The sequence below is a fragment of the Garra rufa genome, chromosome 8, assembly GCF_049309525.1.
Source record: "Garra rufa chromosome 8, GarRuf1.0, whole genome shotgun sequence".
NCBI classification, from domain to species: Eukaryota; Metazoa; Chordata; class Actinopteri; order Cypriniformes; family Cyprinidae; genus Garra; species Garra rufa.
In genome coordinates this window covers 44718270-44739954 of record NC_133368.1, presented here as the reverse complement: position 1 = coordinate 44739954, position 21685 = coordinate 44718270, and the positions used below count along the sequence as shown (strand labels likewise).

Below are 21685 nucleotides of genomic sequence, written 5' to 3'. Positions count from 1 at the left end.
TCCACACAGGGCCATGTGGGTTTGGATTTTTTACCTTCATAAAAAAAAAAACTTCATTTCAAAACTGCATGTTGTGTTTACTTGTGTTATCTTTGATTAATATTTAAATTAGTTTGATGATCTGAAACATTAAAGTGTGACAAACATGCAAAAAATAAAAAATCAGGAAGGGGGCAACACTTTTTCACACTACTGTATGTTCTTTAAATAAAAACTAGGAATACTGTGCAAAACTATGGCAAATTCTTAATAGGGCAAGTAGAATCAAGTGCTTTAAAGTCATAAAATGTCCATTTTATAATGTAAAACTCTTATTTTGTTGTGATTCAGCCAGTTTGTTTGGTTCAACAGTTCAAATGCTTACTTAATTCAAATGCCTATGCAAAAATAAATTGAAGAAAACACTTCCAGAACCAAGGCTGATGAAAAAGTCGCTGGTCACAGTTGTGTCCAATTTTATTGTTCTGCATTGCATGGATTCCAAATGGATAGCGAGTAAACAAACACGCTCCGTTCTGTAGCTCAATTTCATTCTACTTTAGTGTGTTTGTCTTTCCATAACCAATCGTTTTCAGGACAAGGACACGGACGAATTTCTCCATAGCCCACTCTTTCTAATTAAGATAAAAGCAACAGGTGACTTTTTTTCAGTTTCTCAGTCAGTATGAGCTGTAGGTGTGTTTTGGGTTTATGTCAGCCCACTTCCACTCCTAGTCCTATTAATAACAGCAGCAGGAGAAACGCGTCCCATCTGAGGCAAATGAACTCGTTCAGTAGAGTGCACAGTCATGCAAGTTCAAGCAGTTCACCTTTAGCCTAGTTTCTACAGAGACACACTGCATTACCTACATGCAACTATTCATAACAATATTATAAATGTGTTCACAATCTAGCTTTTGGAACACTGGTTATGAATTACTGGCAAATGTTGCTTAACATTCATTTAAAGGATTTTATTCTGATTTAATTTACAATTACATATTCAAACTTGTAACTATATTTGCAATTTTACTTATTCATTTAATTATGATAATTTATTGACTTTAAAATACATATTCATATTTACTTATACACATTCATATATTCAGAATTATAACTATGTATTCACAATTTACATATATTTAGAAAAACAACTATATATTCAAAATTTACAATGATATATTAAAACTTGTAACTATATTGTCGATTTTACTTATTTATTATTCATTTAATTATGATTATTTATATATTTAGATTTACTTATACATAATTCATGATTTACATTTACATATTCAGATTTCTATCGATATTGCAATTTAGATTTATATATATTCAGAATTATAACTATATATTCACAATTTATATTTATATATTCAGACTTATAACTACATATTCAGGTTTGCGTCCATATATCCATGATTTACATTCATATATTCAGATTTTTGTCTTTATATTCTGATTTTCATTTATAAATTCTGATTTATAAACATATTCTGATTTACTTTTATATATTCAGACTTACAACTATATATTCTGAATTACAGTTATATATTCAGATTTGTATTTATATATTCTAAATTACATTTCTACTCTGATTTAAACGTGTATATATTTTGATTTACTTCTATATATGTATAATTTACAATTATATATTTAGACTTCCTGTTATAAATACAATATATATTCTCATTTGTATTTATATATTCAAATTACATTTCTGTTATGATTTATAAGTAAATATCTGATTTGCTTCTATATATGTACAATGTACAATTATAATTTTTATATAGTCTGATTTACTTTTATATATTCAGACTACAACTATATATTCTGATTTACTTCTATATATTTACAATTTACATTTATATATTCAGACTTTATATATTTATTTCCTATTTGGCATTTCATAATATATATATATATATATATATAAACAATATTATAGATGTGTGATGAAGATAAGCAGTGATGAAGATATCTGTTTTTTCAATATATTAATTTTTTGGTCCTCTCTGGTCCTTAGTATTTAATACATGTTTATATTTATTTAATATATTTTTTTTTATTAAATTTAACATATGTTTTATATATGTCTTTATATTTTTACATATATTTTAAATATATTATTATATAAAATAATACAGTTGAATACATAAAAATAATAAATGATATACATTTATATATAATCTTATCTTAATCTTTTCTACATCTACATAAATTTGAAAGATTATTGCATTAAAATCATACCAAAATGCATATGATTGATTGATGATAATATTGCGGAGCCCTAGTTTGGAACAACATGACGTTGAGTAAACAATGACCGAATTTTTATTTCTGTGTGAACTATCCTTTAATTGCTTCATTGAAGAGTCAAAGATGCGGCCAGCTCTTCTGAACATGTTTGCTTGGAGAAAAATAATCTGCATTATGGATAGACTGATGAATTATGAATGGCTTTAGGAAAGGAAGGGCAGAGAGAGAGAGAGAGAGAGAGAGAGAGAGAGAGAGAGAGAGAGAGAGAGAGAGAGAGAGAGAGAGAAAGCCAGTTTATGGATGCTGTCTCTCACGACGCAACAAATAAAATCAAAATCAAGTCAGATTTGACATCTCTCTAACTTCATCTTGTCTGCATGTTCGCTCCGCAAAACCCCAAGAGATGATGAAAGAAATAAAACAAAGAATGACTCTCAGTGTGCTGCTGCATTTTGTAGTCGTGATACCAAATAAGTAAATAAAAAACTGTGACATTGCATCTATTTGTTAATGCTGTGGAAAAAAAAACAAAGCTTCTCAGCTCGACAACATCCTGTCAACAACTCAAGAGTGTTTTATGGAAACACCAAGACTGAGGGCAAAACAGAATAATGGATGTATCGACTTGTCAATCATAAAAGATGCACCGTTTCACAATGACCATCAATTATTCAGTCAAAAGAGATTGTTTACCTTCTTCAGGAAGCGCACCCCGTAAGTAAATATGTATAGGTAAAACGTGAACCTCCACCTGCCAAGAGAAAACACACAGAACAGGACATTCAGAAACAATTCGTTTTGCATTATTACTGCATCAAGAGGTAATTTTAATGCGGAAGCGTCTACAAGAAAAGCTTTGTGTCCTCATTTCGTCCACAGATGGGGGAGGTGAACACAGCGATCAGGTTAACCCCACTCTTTACGCTCAAGTACTTCAAAATTGTTTAGGAATTCAATGTGCAAGATGTCCTGTTTCTTACATCCTGCTGTTACCCTGACAACATTTCACAGCACATCCTTCAAAACAAAGGCAAAACTGAAGATAGGACGCTGGCCTGGGCTGATATAACATCGCAATCTGTCCATTCCCTTCATAATTAATTACCCCTTTAAATGAGTGTGCAGTGAGAGGCAGCGTTTAATGCATAACAAACATGCACTACCTTTTTAAAGAAATTGATATTTTCAGTCAGGAAGGATGCATTAAAATGATTAAAAGTGACAGTGAAGACATTTATAATGTTACAAAAGATTTCTATTTCAAATAAATGCTCTCTGTTCATGTCTTTCTTTCTTCAGTCGATAAGAAATTACGTTTTTTGGGGAAAACATTCTCGGATTTTTCTCCATATAGTGGACTTCAATGGTGGCCAATGGGTTGAAGGTCCAAATTGCAGTTTCAATGCAGCTTTAAAGGGCTCTAAACAATCCCAGCTGAGGAATAATGGTTTTACCTAGTGAAACAATTGGCCATTAAAAAAAAAAAAAAAAATGTATATACATTTTAACCACAAATCTCAACCAGTTGGACGATTTTGAAGTTGGAGGAGAAAATTAGATTAGAGTTTTTTACCCTACTCTACCTTTTTAAACTGGAGTACATAGACAAAGAACTAACCCCGCAAGAAGTATATAAATTTGTAATTTTTTAGAAAAAGGCCGTTTCACTAGATAAGACCCTTATTCATTGACTGGGATTGTGTAGAGTCCTTTGAAGCTGCATTGAAATTTCAGTTTGGACCTTCAACCTGTTGGCTTCCATTGAAGTCCACCATATGGAGAAAAATCCTGGAATGTTTTCCTCAAAAACCTTAATTTCTTTCCGAATGTAGAAAGAAAGACATGAACATCTTGGATGAAATAAGGGTTAGTAAATTATCTGGAAATTGCTGGAAGTGAACTAATCCTTTAAACGTTCTAGGAAAAAAAAGCATCACAGTGTCCACAAAAATATTAACTAACAAAATGTTTTCAACATTAGCCATGTTTTTTTTTTTTTTGCAAAAAGGGGTTTAGAGCATCGAAATGTGTCAACATTGTCTTTTTTCATTTGACTTTAATGCATAAATTCACTTTTTGTCAAGAAAAAGGGCTTTAATGCAAATAAATGTGGTGCCATATGATAATATGAGAGGTTTAGCTTAAAGGGGTCCTATGATGCGATTTCTTGTTTTCCTTTGTCTTTGGAGTGTTACAAGCTGTTTGTGCATAGATGAGATCTGTAAAGTTGCAAAGCTTAAAGTCTCAAAACCAAAGAGATATTTATTATATATAAGTTAAGACTCAGCCACAACTCCCTAAAACGCCTTGTTCTTGTCTATGTCACGGGGTGAGTAGATTAGCATAACACCACCCATATGTATATGGAAAGAAAGAAGGCATAACTTTTACCGGCTGTAGTAGTGTTGCAGCCGCCATGTTGTGGAGACGCAGTGTGTTTGGCTTTCCAAATGAGGACACAACTAGAAATCAGTGTTAAAGTTATATTTACAAAACTGTCCCAGAACAGTACAACACAAATATTCGAGTAGGTGATGCGCATTTTACGGAGGACTGTTTTCTGAACCTGGGAGAGCAGCTTACAATGCCAGTTGTACACAAAGGGTTAAGGCTATAAAGTGGGGCAATTCCAATGTTGCAAGGACAGTCTGCGCTTCTGACTCACAGCCTGTAAGTACGTTTTCATATTTAAAGAATTCAGTACTGACTATTCAAATGGGAGTTTTGAGCAGTGTAGAGTAGTGCTTGTTGTTTCTCATTCTACGATCGCAAATGCAGACATGGTTTTATGTTTACACGGCGCAACGCAACACGTAAAAAGACAGTTTGAGTCATTATAATCAGTGGTTATGTCCCCACTAGATGCAAAAAATGCCTCGTTTATAATGGTTTTTGTTGTTTCTGTCTCATCGTGCAGAGAAACAGCATGGTAACTGGCGTAACATTTCCGTCAGACGCTTGAGGTATTCAGCCAATCACAATGCACCGGATAGCTGGCCAATCAGAGAACACCTCAGATTCCATCAAAGATGAGTTTTGTAAAAATTAAAGTGTTTCAGAAAGGCAGGGCAGAGAGGAGCAACAATAATATACAGTATGTGGAAACGTGTTTTCTGAACCTCAAACCGCATAAACACATTGCCTTACAACAACTACACAAAAAAGTCTTTTTAGCAACAGCATATTACCCCTTCAAGTGAAGTGTACTTCTGCGTTCATGACGTTTTTCTGTAATGTCCAAATGTGCATTAAATATAAACCATATTATTATTCAATTTTATATTCAATTATTTTATTACTATTGATAAGAATAGACGTGTTTCCGCTCAATTATGGAAATGGCGATACTTAGTTATTGGAAATGTTTCTTGAGCAGCAAATCAGCATATTAGACTGATTTCTGAAGGATTATGTGACACTGAAGACTGGAGTAATGATGCTGAAAATTCAGCTTTTTAAAACGCATTCAAATAAAAACTAATATGTGAGCCTGGACCACGAAACCAGTCATAAGGGTCAATTTTTTTAATATATCATCTGTAATAAATTAATAAACACACTTTCTATTGATGTATGAATTGTTAGGATAGGACTATATTTGGCCGAGATACAACTACTTGAAAATCTGGAAACTGAGGGTGGAAAAAAAAAATCTAAATATCGAGAATATTGAGTTTTTATACACTGTAAACCCCACTGTTGTCATTAATAAAGAGATTAAGTTAATATAACTTGACATTACTTAAAATACCAAGTTTTGGCATCAAAACTTAAACAAGTGTGGTTAACTTACTCATTTGGCAGCAAAAAACCTTTTAATTGATATTTTAAGTTATCTGAACTCAACATTTTAATTAATTTGAAAGATTCACAATGTCTATTTAAAATGATTGGTCGCACTTGAAATTCTGCTTTGACACCCGCGCTGATTGGTCGATATAAGTTATATGACACAAGGCGGTATTTTTTCTCGTCATGCTGAATTTTGCTGAAGAACCAGCAGGACAGAGGCACTAGCAGAAACCATCTGACACAAGAAAGACAAAAGTTAAATCAGTAAGTAGAGATTTAAACGCTCATATACATTTTTTTTAATTGATTTACTCGTTATTCCAATGTTATTTTTTGTTTTGCTCCAGTAGCAGCACAAGTAAGCTGGCGGTAAAGCAGGCGGGAAGAAAGCCGTCGTGAAAGATTCATTAGAGTGAAGTTACACAGGTAGGTTAATGGTAAAATATAAGTGTAAATTTTGCTTGGTTCCGTTTTATTTTTGGAGTATTTTGTACTTATAAATATGCCGGAGTTTCTAAATTTCTATAAGAACATTTGAATTTCCCGCTTAACTTTTTTTCCTCCCCCAGCGGCACTTGCAGGCAGGCGGTCGTGAAGCAGGCAGGGACAGGGATGGAGTAGGTCGTGACGAAGGCCCATGGATTACGCTGGTAAGTTAATGTTTAACACGCCTGTACGTTGTGACTTGCTTAATTTATTAATGTTTCTTTGATGTTGTGTTTTTAAAAGCGAGAATGAGAACTTGCGTTGTTGTGTATGCGCTTATGAGGGAACAGAACACGGACATGTACCGTTAAAGTTCGCTTTTACCTCAAGGTGCGCGCATAAACGGTCAAATGCACGCAAAAATATTTCAAAATGAGGCGCTCGCTTGGTGATTAATTATTCACGTAAACCCTTGTCAGTTATGTCTTAAATGGTCATAAACAGTTGAGAATAAAATACGTTTGTAACAGTATATTGCATCCGTGTGGCTATTAATGCAGGTTTACTAAAGGTTTCATGAGGAGAACAATGCAAAGCTAAAAATTAACGAAATTGTGACACATTTACAGAGATAGGCCTATGTTTTTAATTAATAATTCTGTTCATGTAATGTGTTCTTGGTGCATAATATTAATTATTCGTTTTTAATAGATTTTATAAAATGTATTCAATCTTATCTGCATTTTGTTTTTAATCAAGTTACCATTAGCAGAGCTGTGACTGTTTTACATGTCCCTGTGAGCAATTTGTTGACTTTTTACTGTCGGGAAAGACGTGCAAAAATGTTGTAACAACGTTAACTTAGTTGGATCAGGTGTGTTTAATTAGGATTGCATCTAAACTCTGCAGGGCTCTGTCCCTCCAAGAATTAACACCCCTGATTTAAATGCTGTTATGAATTTCATTAAAAAAAGTAGTAATAGCCAGTGGTTAGATTTAATATAATTGTTTTTTTGTTTTCACACACAAGTTGTCAGAGCCGACTGAGGGCCGAACTCTTGTGCTCCAAGGACTACCTCTTGTGTTTGGAGATGTTTGGGGATTTCTTCGACATGTTTGGTAAGTATTCCATGTAGAAAATAATGTCAAAAAGACAAGCACACATTAGATCACTCACACTCATTATATAAATTTGAATCTAAAGTGTTATTTCACTCAAAAATTAGAATTTTGTCAGTAGTTACCCTCGTGTCATTCCATATTCGTAAGACTTCCGTTCCTCTTTGGAACACAAATGAAGATTTTTAAAATAATTTTCAAGAGTTTTCCATTTCTCCATAGAGGGACAAGAAAAGGTAAGAAAGACATGTGGTTCCAGTGATTTAACCTCAGTTTTATTAAACAACGCACATGCTTAGGTTTGCATGAAACAAACTATAAAAACTATTAAAAATACAGATCCCCAATGCATGTTCACGAGAGCATCACAGTGCATGTGTTTTGTGTTCACGCAAGATCTGAAATGGGAACAGGCCTTGAATAATTTTATTTTGTAAGTGGTAAATTACATGTTTTTGCACTAAACACTCGCGCTGCTTCATAAAATTGAGTTTAAACCACTGAAGTCTCATGGATTTTTTTTCTAGACCTTGAAAATGTTACATTGGATCTCTGGAGAAACAGAAATCTCTTGGGTTTCCTTAAAAAAAATCTTAATTTTTGTTTGGAAGAAGAACAAAGGTGTTAGGGGTGTGGAATGACATGAGAGTGAGCAATGACAGAATTTGCATTTTTGGGTGAACTGTTCCTTAAGATTAAGTTGCACTGTTTGAAATCTACATGAGCTTGCATGCATGTGAATTAACTTTAATTTGATAATGTTTTTTCATCTTTAATAGATGTCTGATGATCACAGCTCAAATCTTGCTGTTGTCAGTGGGGATTGTAATAGTTGAAGATGGGACTACTCTTCAGCCTCTCAACTCTTGGAAAAGTGGTGATGGACAATCTAAGTGACCTTCCTGAATCAATGTGCCTTCTGTTTGGACAAATTTATGTTACAGGTTTTGTGCTTTTCTTGTCAGCTGAGAAAAAAAAATGAAAATGACCTTTACATTGGAAATTAAAAACATGTTTATGTTAACAGTCAGTAAGACTTTCACCAACAGAGAAGAAACACCTTTTTTTTTTTTTGTATAACACACACTCCAAGGAACTGGTATATCTCAAATGTGTCTTGTAAAAATGTGAAAAAATAAATAAATAATAGGTTTACATTTAAAAACAGTTAACTGTAAAAAAAATGCTTATGTTGTTGTTCATGTCTTTTAAAAATGTAAGCTTTCTATTAAAAATGAGCTGTTTTGTTTAAAAATGTGATATTAAATGTGAGTTTACAGTCAAAAATAGGAGTTTACTGTTAAAAAATGTGAATGTACTTTAAAAAATGTAAGCTCATGATGCTGTTGTTCATGTCTTTCTGGAAATGTGAGCTTACTGTTAAAATTAAAAATTAGCTATTTTGTTGTACATATGTCTTTTAAAAATATGACAGTGTGGGCTTACAGACAAAAATATGAGTTTACTGTTAAAAAAGGAGCTCATGATTTTGTTCATGAATTTTATAAATGTGAGCTTACTGTTATAAGTAATGTAAATGCAGTATAAGCCTAATAAAGTCGTTGATGTGGAAAAAAAACCTTGTTTTAATGATTTATAAATTATTTAATACAAGTAGAATATATATATTTATATAAAAGAATATATAAGCTGAAAATTTAGGAAGTTTAGTCTGTTAGCCCTTTTAAGTTATCTGTACTTAAACATTTAAGTTAATTCGATGAAGAGACCACATTCGTTCAACTCAATAAATCGAGTTGTCATTTTCCCATTACTCAAACGAACTGAGGGAATCACTTTCCTCAAATCATTTGAGTAGTCTGAACTTATTAGGGTTTACAGTGTATATTTACAGTAGGAAATTTACAAAATATCTTCATGGAACATGATATTTACTTAATATCCTAATGATTTTTGGCATACAATGTAATTTAGACTATTGCTACAAATATACCCATGCAACTTTAGACTGGTTTTGTGGTCCAGGGTCACAATTTCATCATATTTGTGTTTTTACTGTATTTAAAGAGACTTTATCACTTTTGATCAATTCAAAACAGCCAACCACCCAATAATTAAGCAAACAGACACCTCCACTGCTTTTATTTGATCCATTTCAATATTCCTGTGTTTAAGATGAATCATACTGTATGAATCATAAATCATTCTGTCTTTTGACTAGCCCAGACTATCAGAAAACACAAATACTATGCTAATTTTGCAGTCTGATTAATATTAAAACTAGTAATAAACCTTTAGACATTTATAGAACATGTGATTCTTCATTACATTACTTTTTAATAAACTTTAATATTTGATTTTAAGAATATTTTATACACATTAACTTGATGTTGAAAGTAATAGGAAGCAACACCATGAGAAGCACTGCTCTAAAATGCCCTATTTTTCAGCATGTCATCTGTATGAGTCACCCAAAACCAGTTGTTCCACCACAAACCACACACACATACATGCTTCTCTCTCCAGGCTTTCCAATGCTGATTCATGTAACCCTTTCCCCTATTCTTTTGGATTTTTTTTTACATTCATCCCCTTCTCTAAGTCTGTATTCCCAGGCCAAACTTTTCAGGCCATGAACCACCTCTGATTGAATTAGACTGGCGTAAGTGGCCTTTGCAGATCTGTGGAAGAGCCTTAAAAACACATTTGCACAACATTACACTAATGTTTTGAAATCGAATTTAAACACTAATACCTTAGAAATATATATATTTTTAATTTGGAGCAATGCACTCAAAACTGAGTGCTGAATTCAGTGTTACTGAGTCAATATCAAATCACTTTTTCAGTTCTTTTGCCTATCATCTAATTTTTTGCCTGTGCTCTTTTTTTTGCATGAGAATAAAGTGGTGGTTTATGCAAGTCAAAGAAAACATTATTGAAGCTTAAATAGTACAGCGTGGTGCTGACTATGACAAGATCATGAGTTTAATTTCCAGGAAATACATGAAGTGATTAAATGCACGCATTGAATGCAAAGTCACATTCAGTGTCAGTGGATGAAAGCATCTTACCAAATGCATAAATATGCATGTAAAACACTGCCAGTGCAGGATGTGAATGGACAATTTAAAAATGTGGCCTATGCATAAAATATATTTGAATTATGATTTGAATGGAAGAAAGTAATGTAAATTTTTATTTCAATACTGTACATTTCCAGTGTTGTGCTGCGTAACACCTGATGTTTTTTAAAAGATGTTTCTTCTGCTCACAGAGCCTGCATTTGTTTGATCCAAAGTACAGCAAAAACAGTAAAATTTTGAAATATTTTTACTATTTAAAATAATGAAGTCTTCTATTTGAATATATTTAAAAATGTAATTTATTCCTGTGATTTCAAAGCTGAATTTTAAGCATCATTACTCCAGTCACATGATCCTTCAGAAATCATTTTAATATTATATTTAAAATAAATAAATAAATAAATAAATATTAGAATGATTTCTAAAGGATCATGTGACTGGAGTAATGATGCTTTAAATTCAGTTTTGAAATCACAGGAATAAATTACATTATTTAATAATTACACAAATTATATTGATCAACTTGAATCATCCTTGCTAGATGTATTAATTTCTATAATAAAAAAATATATACTGACTCCTAGCTTTTGACTGGTATGGTGTATAATGTTACAAAAGCTTTTTTATTTCAGATAAATGCTGATCTCTGGATCTTTTTTTCTGCAATAATCCAAAAGCCAATAGAAAATCCTATTGGGTCTTTGTCAGTGCTAACTGGATTAGCAATTCTCATCATATCATTTGTTTTCTGTCGTACTGTGTTACTATTTCTGAGAGAAAATGGCTCAAAAATGCATGAAAAGCAATCACACAGGAGTGCAAGATTGAACTGCCCAATGAATCAAACTGAACTATGAACAAATTCACGATTTTTTGCAAACCCGTTGGTCAGAGTAGATCAAAAGAGTAATTTATTTGTGAATCTGCCGTTATTGGTTCTTTAAAGATGACATGATTGCTGAAATATTATCAGGGGGATTGATTCTCAGATCGGTATACACTAATCTTCATTGTAAAAGAGGACTTACAGTTGCAATCAAAATTATTCAACCCCCCAGAGACTGCAGTACTTTACAAATACAAGCTTTTCTGAATATCCAGGACTTTATAAAAATTGCATCTATAACAGATTACTGGCATAGTAAAAGTGATAATGCCAATATATAATATTTTTGGGTTCTAGGATTTTTTGAGAACACATGTCATAATTATTCAACCCCTAATCAACAATGTTTTCAGTCACTTATTTGTATAGTGGGGAACAAAATGGTCTTAAAACACAATTAAACCTTTAGAGACTCTATTAGAAAACAGAATTAGCTTGAGCCGTTAAACATACATACAGTTAGCCCATGCATGTGCTGAAGTTGAGTAGAAAATATGGCAAAGTCAACAGAACTCTCACAAAAGCTATAGAGAAGAAATAAATGTATTACTTTAGAAAGTCTAAGGCTATATAAAGATTTCCAAGACATTAAAAGTTCCTAGAGACACAGCTGGTAGCCTTATTCCTTAGTTTGAAATGTGTTGTACCAGAAAACCTTTCAGGTTTATGAAGAAAAAGCACAATATCATAAAATGTTTTATCAGAACAACTGAGGAAAAACCTGCAATGTACAGCTAAAGACTTTCAAGATGACCCAATCAAGTATGAGAGTATAAGATGGACACAGGACAAGCATGGCCTTCATCTTGCCAAATGCCACTCTTGACCAAGAAGAAAAAAAAAAAAACTCTGACTCGAATATGCTAAAATTCATTTGGATAGACCTGTGGAGTTCTGGAAGAATGTTTTATTGAGTAATGTGACCAACTGGAACTTTCTGGACCTGTGGATCAGCAGTATGTCTGGTGCAAAAAAAGGCAAAGCTTATAAGCAGAAGCAGAACACCATCTCCATCGTTAAACTCTGGACTAGTGGTGGACTAGTCCTGTTACGGGTGTTTTACTGTTGCTGAAACTGGAAATCATGACTGTATGAAAGACATCATGGATTCTTCAAAGTATCAGGCCATTTTGGCAAGAATTGTCTTTGGTGCAAAGACTGAAGCTGATGATCAATAGACTTTCCTGCAGGACAATCATCCCAAAATACAGCATACAGTACATCTAAATCTACTTCTGCTTGGTTCAGGGATCAGTCATAGAATGTTCTTTGAGTGTCTCCAAATTCTCAATTAAAATATTTCGTTAATTTTGAACATGAATGTTTGGAGCCAGTTAGATTTTTTTCATTATTAATCAACTTTACGTTCTTAGAATTACTCAAATGTGTATTAATAAACTTTCACTAATAGTGTACTGATGCCTTTGTTGAATTGTTTTCATAAAATTAATCTATTTCTGCTTGGTTCAGGGATCAGTCATAGATTGTTCTTGAGTGGCCTGTTCAGTCTCCAGATTTAATTCTCAATGAAAATATTTGGTTGAATTCGAAAAAACAGTGACAGAAGCTTCTAAACACTTCCAAGAAGCGTTTATTGGTGGTTTTAGAGAATAAAAGATCCTGTACCAAATTTGACTTTTGGGGTTGAATAATTTTGAACATGAATGTTTGGAGCCAATTTGATTTTTTCCATTATTCATCAACTTTAAGTTCTCAGAATTACTCAAATGTGTATAAATAAACTTTCTCTAATAGTGTACTGATGCCTTTGTTGAATTGTTTTCATAAAATGAATCTACTTCTGCTTGGTTCAGGGATCAGTCATAAAATGTTCTTGAGTGGCCTGTTCAGTCTCCAGGTTTAATTCTCATTGAAAATATTTGGTTGAATTCGAAAAAATCAGTGGCGAAGCGAAAACCAAAGATTATCAGTGATCTGAAAGCTTTTTTCGGGTGAGGAATGGGCCAGAATTGCAGTAGAGAGGTGACAGAAGCTTCTAAGCACTTCCAAGCAGCGTTTATTGGCGGTTTTAAAGAATAAAAGATCCAGCACCAAATTTGACTTTTGGTGGTTGAATAATTTTGAACATGAATGTTTAGAGCCAATTTGATCTTTTTTCATTGTTCATCAACTTTACGTTATCAGAATTACTCAAATGTGTATTAATAAACTTTCACTAATAGTGTACTGATGCCTTTGTTGAATTGTTTTCATAAAATTAATCTATTTCTGCTTGGTTTAGGGATCAGTCATAGAATGTTCTTGAGTGGCCTGTTCAGTCTCCAGATTTAATTCTCAATGAAAATATTTGGTTGAATTCGAAGAAAGCAGTGACAGAAGCTTCTAAACACTTCCAAGAAGCGTTTATTGGTGGTTTTAAAGAATAAAAGATCCTGCACCAAATTTGACTTTTGGGGGTTGAATAATTTTGAACATGAATGTTTAGAGCCAATTAGATTTTTTTCATTATTCATCAACTTTATGTTCTCAGAATTACTCAAATGTGTATAAATAAACTTCCTCTAATAGTGTACTGATGCCTTTGTTGAATTGTTTTCATAAAATGAATCTACTTCTGCTTGGTTCAGGGATCAGTCATAGATTGTTCTTGAGTGGCCTGTTCAGTCTCCAGGTTTAATTCTCATTGAAAATATTTGGTTGAATTCGAAAAAAGCAGTGGCGAAGCGAAAACCAAAGATTATCAGTGATCTGAAAGCTTTTTCGGGTGAGGAATGGGGCAAGATTGCAGTAGAGAGGTCACAGAAGCTTCTAAACTCTTCCAAGCAATGTTTATTGGTGGTTTTAAAGAATACAAGATCCTGCACCAAATTTGACTTTGGGGGTTGAATAATTTTGAACATGAATGTTTAGAGCCAATTTGATTTTTTGATGCCGCAAAATGTCCTGCAGGTCAAGGGGGTTAAATATTTTTGATTGCAACTGTATCAGTAATATTTTACTGGGAAACTTGAGTTTAGAGTCTAGTGACAACAACGGGAACAACTGAAGAGTCGTGAGTTCAGGGAAAAAACAGGTGGGGTTAAGCTAGCGTGGCCTTTTTAACTTTCCCCTGTGGTTATAGATCTCTCTGCCTGTGGTCAGTTTCCAGGCGCAGACGGCTGTGCCAGCTGATACCTCCGAGATCAAAGCGGACAAAAAAATGAGTAATAGAGTCTCGCAGCCAAACAAACACCTACCACAGACACACAGCGTTTCCCCGAGGCCGACTTGACTGCGGTCGTCCAGCCCTCCGGGGTTTACCATGTGATATACGCCATTAATTACAGCTTTGATATTCACACAGACAGAACTCCCTGTCGCTCCACATGAGAAATGAAAACAACATCAATTGCGGTTCCTTCCTTTAAGGTTGAGCTTCAGTGCAGACGGACAGGGAAAACCACCCACAGTAACATTCAATGACTGTCTGACGCACAACGCACACAAAATTGGAAAGTGCCAGTGAAAAACTGCAAGATGCCATCAGATTGTACTGCCATGAAACTTCAGGCAATCTTTAATTGGGAATTGTCCAATCACAATCCAAGATCAAAATTTTATATATTTTTAATTCATTATCAATGAGTTTTATGACTTATGATTTAATCATTTTATTAGTAAATATATATTTTTCTTAAATAATAACATAAATTTAATTTTAAAAATATAATTGTTTAATACATCAGAACAATTTTATGTTAAGAATTGAAAAGAAAGAAAACTGAATGATTTTTCAAGTATCTAAATAGAGATTTCTGAATATTTCTAGACGGAGAGAAGTGAGTTAATTTTCTGTTTTTCCATGTTCAAAAAATGTGAAAAATATCCATGCAATTACAAAAACTATAGATATTCATAGAGAAAACGTCTAGGTTACGAAGGTAACCCACGTTCCCCGAAGGAGGGAACGGAGACGTTACATTGGGATCTCGCTTGAGAGACCGATCATCTCTGAGCCTTATTTTAAAAAAGGCCAATTGCAAATTGGCGAGTGGACGTGCGCCACTCCCCCGTACATACAGGTATATAAGATGGCGGCGTGCATCACTCAAACAGGTTTTGGCTGAAGAGCTGTCAAGCCGGCGTCAGCGCGACGCCAGGGGCGTGGCAGGGGAATGTAACGTCTCCGTTCCCTCCTTCGGGGAACGTGGGTTACCTTCGTAACCTAGACGTTACCCCTTCAGTCGAATCACTTCGACGTTACATTGGGAACACACCCATGGAACAGGCCACGACCCTGGCACCGCGTTACGCACAACTTCACGTGCTGACAAGTATACGTGCCGGCAGGCGAAGTGTAACGTAACCTTCCCAACGCCCTGAGGCCCAATAAGGGGGCCCCTCGAGGGATGCCAGTTGTACTGAAGCATGGGTTGGGGGGGCGGAGCACATGAAATTTTTTACATGTGGAAATGAGAATAATTCAATATATCCGTAAGGGTTTTTAGGGATACACGAGGGAAACAGCGGAATCTTCCGCTGGAATAATGAAAGGTATAGCCACAACCTGCGGGGCGAAGGAGACCCAGGCAGGATCACAGTGTAGGGCTACTCCGCGCCTAGCCCTGACTGCGGGGCATGGAGGACCCAGGGTTCACCAAGGGGCTACATCCTGGGAAATAGCGCACGGATCCACGTGGGAATGGCGCAGCAAACCGACACCAGCCGGTCTCCCGCTCACCTGTAAGTCCTTATGTTAGGACACGGGAGGACGGCCTCTACGTAGAGGTTGTAGAACCTAGCGAAGGTATAGGTGTCGCCCAGCCCGCAGCTCTCAGACATCTGCTAGTGAGGTGCCATGAGCCAAGGGGGCGACGGGGGGGTCCCAAGAGGGTATGAGGTGCTGTCTGGGCACCTCTGTGGAGCCTCACGACCAGTGGATGCTTACCTACTTTGCTCCATCTACTGCATGTGATATGCGGCTAAGTGGCGGCATATATTCGGAGAGTCGAGGGGACAGCCTGCGCTCCGACTCTCCTGCAGGAAAGGAAGCATTACTGCAATCATGTATCTCTGTGGGTCCTCTCAGCGAGAGGAACGTCAGCAAATAGACCTCATCTCGGTGCGTAAGCCAGCCTGGTTAAGGGAGCTAGGTACCGAGAGATAGTTTCTATCACGGCCTGGGAGGCCGGAAAGGTCTAGGGTGTCAATCCGTGCCCTTACAGGGAGGAACTGCCGCGAGGGAATGGTTACTAAGACCTAAGTCCGGGTGGGCCATTCCTGTAGCGCAACCAACAGACTTACTCCTCGTCCTCCCTGGACTTGCACAGTGTCTGTGCAAGGAGGCTCGCTGGGGAAGGGCGTACTTGGGCCCCGGAGGTCAGCTGTGTGCCAGTGTTACTCTGAAAGAGGCAGCTGGCAATGGGAGGAATCGGAAGACGAGCGGATGTGGCTGGCCTACCGATATACTCCAAACTAGCTGCGTCACGGGGTGGAGTGACAGGCTGCACGGTTTGAGTTTTCCTGCTTCCAGTGAATGGCAAGTAGCAAAATCTGCCACGTTGGACTCCATGGGAGCAGATGGGGAGGTTGTAAGCCTCTGTCGTACATGGCAACCCAACCCGTGGTAAGCCACGGGCTGGCTTGTCGGCCATACTGCGGGAAAACGCCAGTCCGGAGTGAGCCGAGATGCCATGCCCATCATGGGACTCGATCGTGCTGAAGCGGTCTCACATGAAACAAGCTTAGCGGCTCTTAAGCGGCTAAAGCTGACATGTGCCCCAGGAGCCTCTGGATTTTGAGAGGGACCGCTGTATTGTGCCTGATTGACTCAGGGACTACAGCACTGACTGCGCGCTCTAGGTAGTAAGGCGGGCTGTCTTGTGGACCGAGTCGGGCTCCCGACCGAGGAAACGAATCCCCTCGGTTGGCCTGAAGGACCAGATGGCGGGGGTGCCGAAGCACCAGGTCCCTGTTTTCGCACAACGGAACTCACGAGTGGGCTGCGTAAAGCACCAGTCGAAGAGACGGTTGATGACACGAACTCCTGTCTGCCGAAGAGGGGACAGGAGAGCTCCCATGGCCTAAAGAAGGCAGGAAGGAGGGGGACTGGCCAAATGGAAGCACCTCACGCTGAAGTGCTCGATCCCCGGAGCAGACCGCAGAAGGGGTGTGCGTCGGGGGAAAGAATCGAGACGCGACAGTGGGTGCCCTTCAGGCAGATGGCTGCAACCCAGCCCTGGAGACGGAAACATACTTGTATGTACTTCGTCGTGAGCATGTGTGCCGACAGCCTGAGAAGGGATCGGGACAGAGCTCCATCCAGGGCGGATATTAACCCACCACTCTAGCTGGACACGTGAAGTCGGGACTGAAAGATCCTGACCTCGTCCCGGGAGGGACAGGCTGGATCGCGTCCTTCGCCAGTAGGAACGCAACCTCCGCAGGCAGAACAGAGGCACGCCTGCCCGAATAAAGAATGTAAGGGGTACCTCTGAGTCTGGGTGGACGCCTGGAGCCGGGCCGTACCGTCCGTATCAACCAGCGTAGTGGTATCAAGGGAACGTTGACCGACGTGACCGTGGTGGGGCAGCCTAGGGGGAGACAGGGAAGGAGACAAAACCCAGAAGGATGAACGTCCTGGAGAAGTGTCTAACTGCGCTAAGCAGTGCTTACCTTCTTCCCTGGATCCCGCGCTGGCGAAGGCCGGCCGCGAGTCTGGTTCCGAGGAGTGTAAGTGCTGCTCAGGAAGGAAACTCGAGGCCGAAGCCAGAGGTGAGAAATTTGCTCTTTTTGAGAAAATGTGGGTACCGTCGACCGATGGGCCGACGGCAGCATTGAAGTACACAGTGGCCCCCGGCCCTCCACCGGGAGCGGGGAGCGTAGATGTTAGCATCCCCTAAAGAGGGGCGGCGAGGCGAGGCGGTGCCGCCGGAGCCCTCCCCAGGAACCAGTCGTCCAGCCGAGAAGGATCGGCCGAGGGCGATGGAGTAACCTCCAGACCGATCCCCCTGGCGGCTCGGAGGAGCATAGCCGAGATTACTAAAACTTTAACTAAAAATAAAATGAAAAACAGAAAATAAAAATAAAAATAATAATTTTAATTATTATTATTATTTTCTGTTTTTCATTTTATTTTTAGTTAAAGTTTTAGTAATTTTGTAGTAATTAGTTGTTTTAATAATAATAATAATAATAATAATAATAATAATAATAGTAATAATAAATCTGTGAATCCTGTCCATTATTAATAAATAAATTCAAAAATCTTTTTCATTTAGTGAAAAACAATGTAGAAAAAAGTCTTGATTACTTTACTTCTTGCATTAAACATTTAAAATCTGCTTTACTGTTTGGTTGAAATGCAGTTCTAGCACTCAGTCCTAATTGGAAGAAAGCCATACATTCTGCAGTATTTCTCAGGTCATTATTTGCAAAGCTTTGGCCATCTTGCTTTCAGCTGCTGTACTGAAAGCACCAGACAGAAAACCAGAGCCACTGGGCTTCAACTGAAGACTGACCTTGAAAGACCTTCCAGATACACCTAGTCTCCTTAAAAACAGAGATGCTCTGTTTTCAGATGCTGTAGTTGATGTTGTTTGACAGCCTCTGAGGCCGTTCTGGAGGACTGCGATGGACAATGAAGCACAGAAAAAAAAAAACAGATCCTGTTTGCCCGCTTCTCTGAAACTTCAAACTGCATCTTTTTAAACCGAGACGAGATCTCTCCCAGCCGCTTCTTAATAATCAACAGCTGAGAGAAAAAAATATACTGTTGGAATAATGAAGGCTTTTGAGTACAGTTAGGCCTTTGTTAAGCAGTGGGAAAATAATTGATTGAGGCATAATGAAATGAAAGGGCAGATTTTGCTGTTTGGGATCTTGGCAATTTAACACACTGCAATTTTGAGCTTTATTCTTGATCAATAGTAAAAACAAACGAGCAGGAGTTATTTTCTTAATTAGAGGTCAACGCAGTTGCCTGGAAGCAGGTTGATTAAACAAATGTGGGGGTGGAGAGAAATAAGCATTTAAGTGAAATGTATAGATTTGTTTTGTAGAGTTCATATTATTAATACAGCTGGTTCAATATCTACTAACTAGACAGCAAATCGCCGATCACTTTCTCAGCAGCATGAAGTATTTTCCTATTCATTTCCTCTGCCAAAAAATAATAATTTTATTAATTTAATATTTCATAAAGAACAGCAAATTATGTAATTTAATAAAAAAATAATGTGATTATTATTATTATTATTATTTTATTATTATTATTACAACAACACTTTTTTATTATTACTTTTAAATTTGACGGTGATAAAGTAATATTTGGTTTAATTTTATTTAGTATTAGCAGTAATAATGTAATATAATATAATATAATATAATAGACAACATCTTTTTTATTGAATTACGTCATTTGCTGTGCTTTTTGGGATTTTTTTTTGTTTTATTGTTATTACACTTTTTTGTTTAATTTGACAGTGATCTAACATTTGGCTTAATATTTTGCCTTAATATTTTGGGATTTATTTTTTGTTTATTATTTATATAACAGATTTTATTTATTTTTTTTGACAGGGATCTAACATTTTTTTTATTAGTATTTTTTATTTAGTATTAGTAATAATAATATTAATAATAATAAAAATATATTTTAGTATTTATTATATATTATAATTATACATTTATTGTTTATTATTATTAATAATATATATATATATATATATATATATCTCAATATCAATACCCCCCCAAAAAAACACATCAAATGGTGTAATTTAATACAAAATAAATGTTTATATGTTATTTCTTTATTCATTTATAATATAATAATAATAATCATAATAATAAACAAAAAATACCCCCCCCCAAAAAAAAAACACTCCACTGCAAGTAGTAATTTAATACAAAAAAATTATGTATTTATTTATTACTAATACTTAATACAAATATTGAAATAAATGGTAGATCCCTGTCAAATTAAACAAAACAGACTGTTATATAAATAATAACAATAATAAAAAAATATTTTAAAATATATAAAATTATTATAAAAATATAAATTATTAAAATAATAATTATAATAATAAAAATAAAAAAATCCCCAAAATACACAGCAAATTATGTAATTTTATAAAATAAATTATATTATTGTTCTATAATATAGTTATTCTATAATATTGATGTATATTATTATTATTTTTGCTATTATTATTAATAATACAAATGTCAGATTACTGTCAAATTAAACAAGAAAAAATAATAACAAAAGAATTTTAATCTATCTAGACTGTATGCAACCGGCTCATGGTTGACATGTTGTGTTCTCAAATGCTCATTATAAATAGTTATATACCTCACAAACTGTATTGTAGTCTGAACATAACCTAATTCTGTCAGTGTAGTCCTGTTTGGTTTAGATTTGTAACAAGTTGACATTTTCACACTGAAAGTTCAGCTGCATTTGTCCTGCTTTTTGTTTGTTTTTTGGCACAAGGAGAAGAAACATTGATTCATTTCCAGCACAGACTCTCGTTAGTGGTGTAACCTCGACTGACTTTACGCAACAGGGGTTTTTTTGATCGTCTTTCTCACTTTGCAAGGGAAGAATCGCAGCTCATAGAGAGAGTGGATTATTCCACACCCACGGAGAATAAGGAATATTTTTAGTCTCCATAGAAACACCGTATGACTTGAACGCTTCCCCAGATTGTGTGGTCAGTTTTATGCCTTTCAGTTCAGCAATTTGTCAGCGAGCTTTAGAAAAACTACCAGATGCTTCACAAAGCATTTTTGAAGAGACGTGTGTTTGTTGACGTTAAGCCTGACGTGGGTATTGCGTAATGCCACAGATGACCGTAATCACGCTGCACTTCCAATCTTGTCCAAAGATGGGAATTTAAGTGAATGTAAGCATGTCACTTTCTTGTTCTGACATAGTCCACAGTGACTTTCAGATCTGGATTGAGGAGATATGTTGCGAAATAGTATATTGTACTGTGTGTGGTGTATTCCATTGTGTTTGTACTGACCCTTCAGCATCTGTTTTAATAATATACAACTATAGCACCGAAATAAAAACTCAGTGGTTTAACTTTTGGAAATGTAGACATTAAGACTCTAAAGAGTAAGAAAAATTGTTAATTTGGCAGTGGGTTTACAATTGGTTTAACTTGATTAACATGATCACACACAAAAAAATATATATATACACACATATATATATACACATATATAA

General features: G+C 35.9%; 1 protein-coding gene across 1 annotated transcript in view; it reads right to left on the bottom strand.

The window, feature by feature from the left end:
* cers6 (ceramide synthase 6) overlaps positions 1-21685 on the bottom strand; it is a 76708-nt gene that overhangs the window by 36526 nt on the left and 18497 nt on the right. The window contains exon 4 of the mRNA XM_073845724.1: positions 2929-2986. Within this exon, the coding sequence (XP_073701825.1) occupies positions 2929-2986 (58 nt within the window). The remainder of the gene's footprint in view (positions 1-2928; positions 2987-21685) is intronic.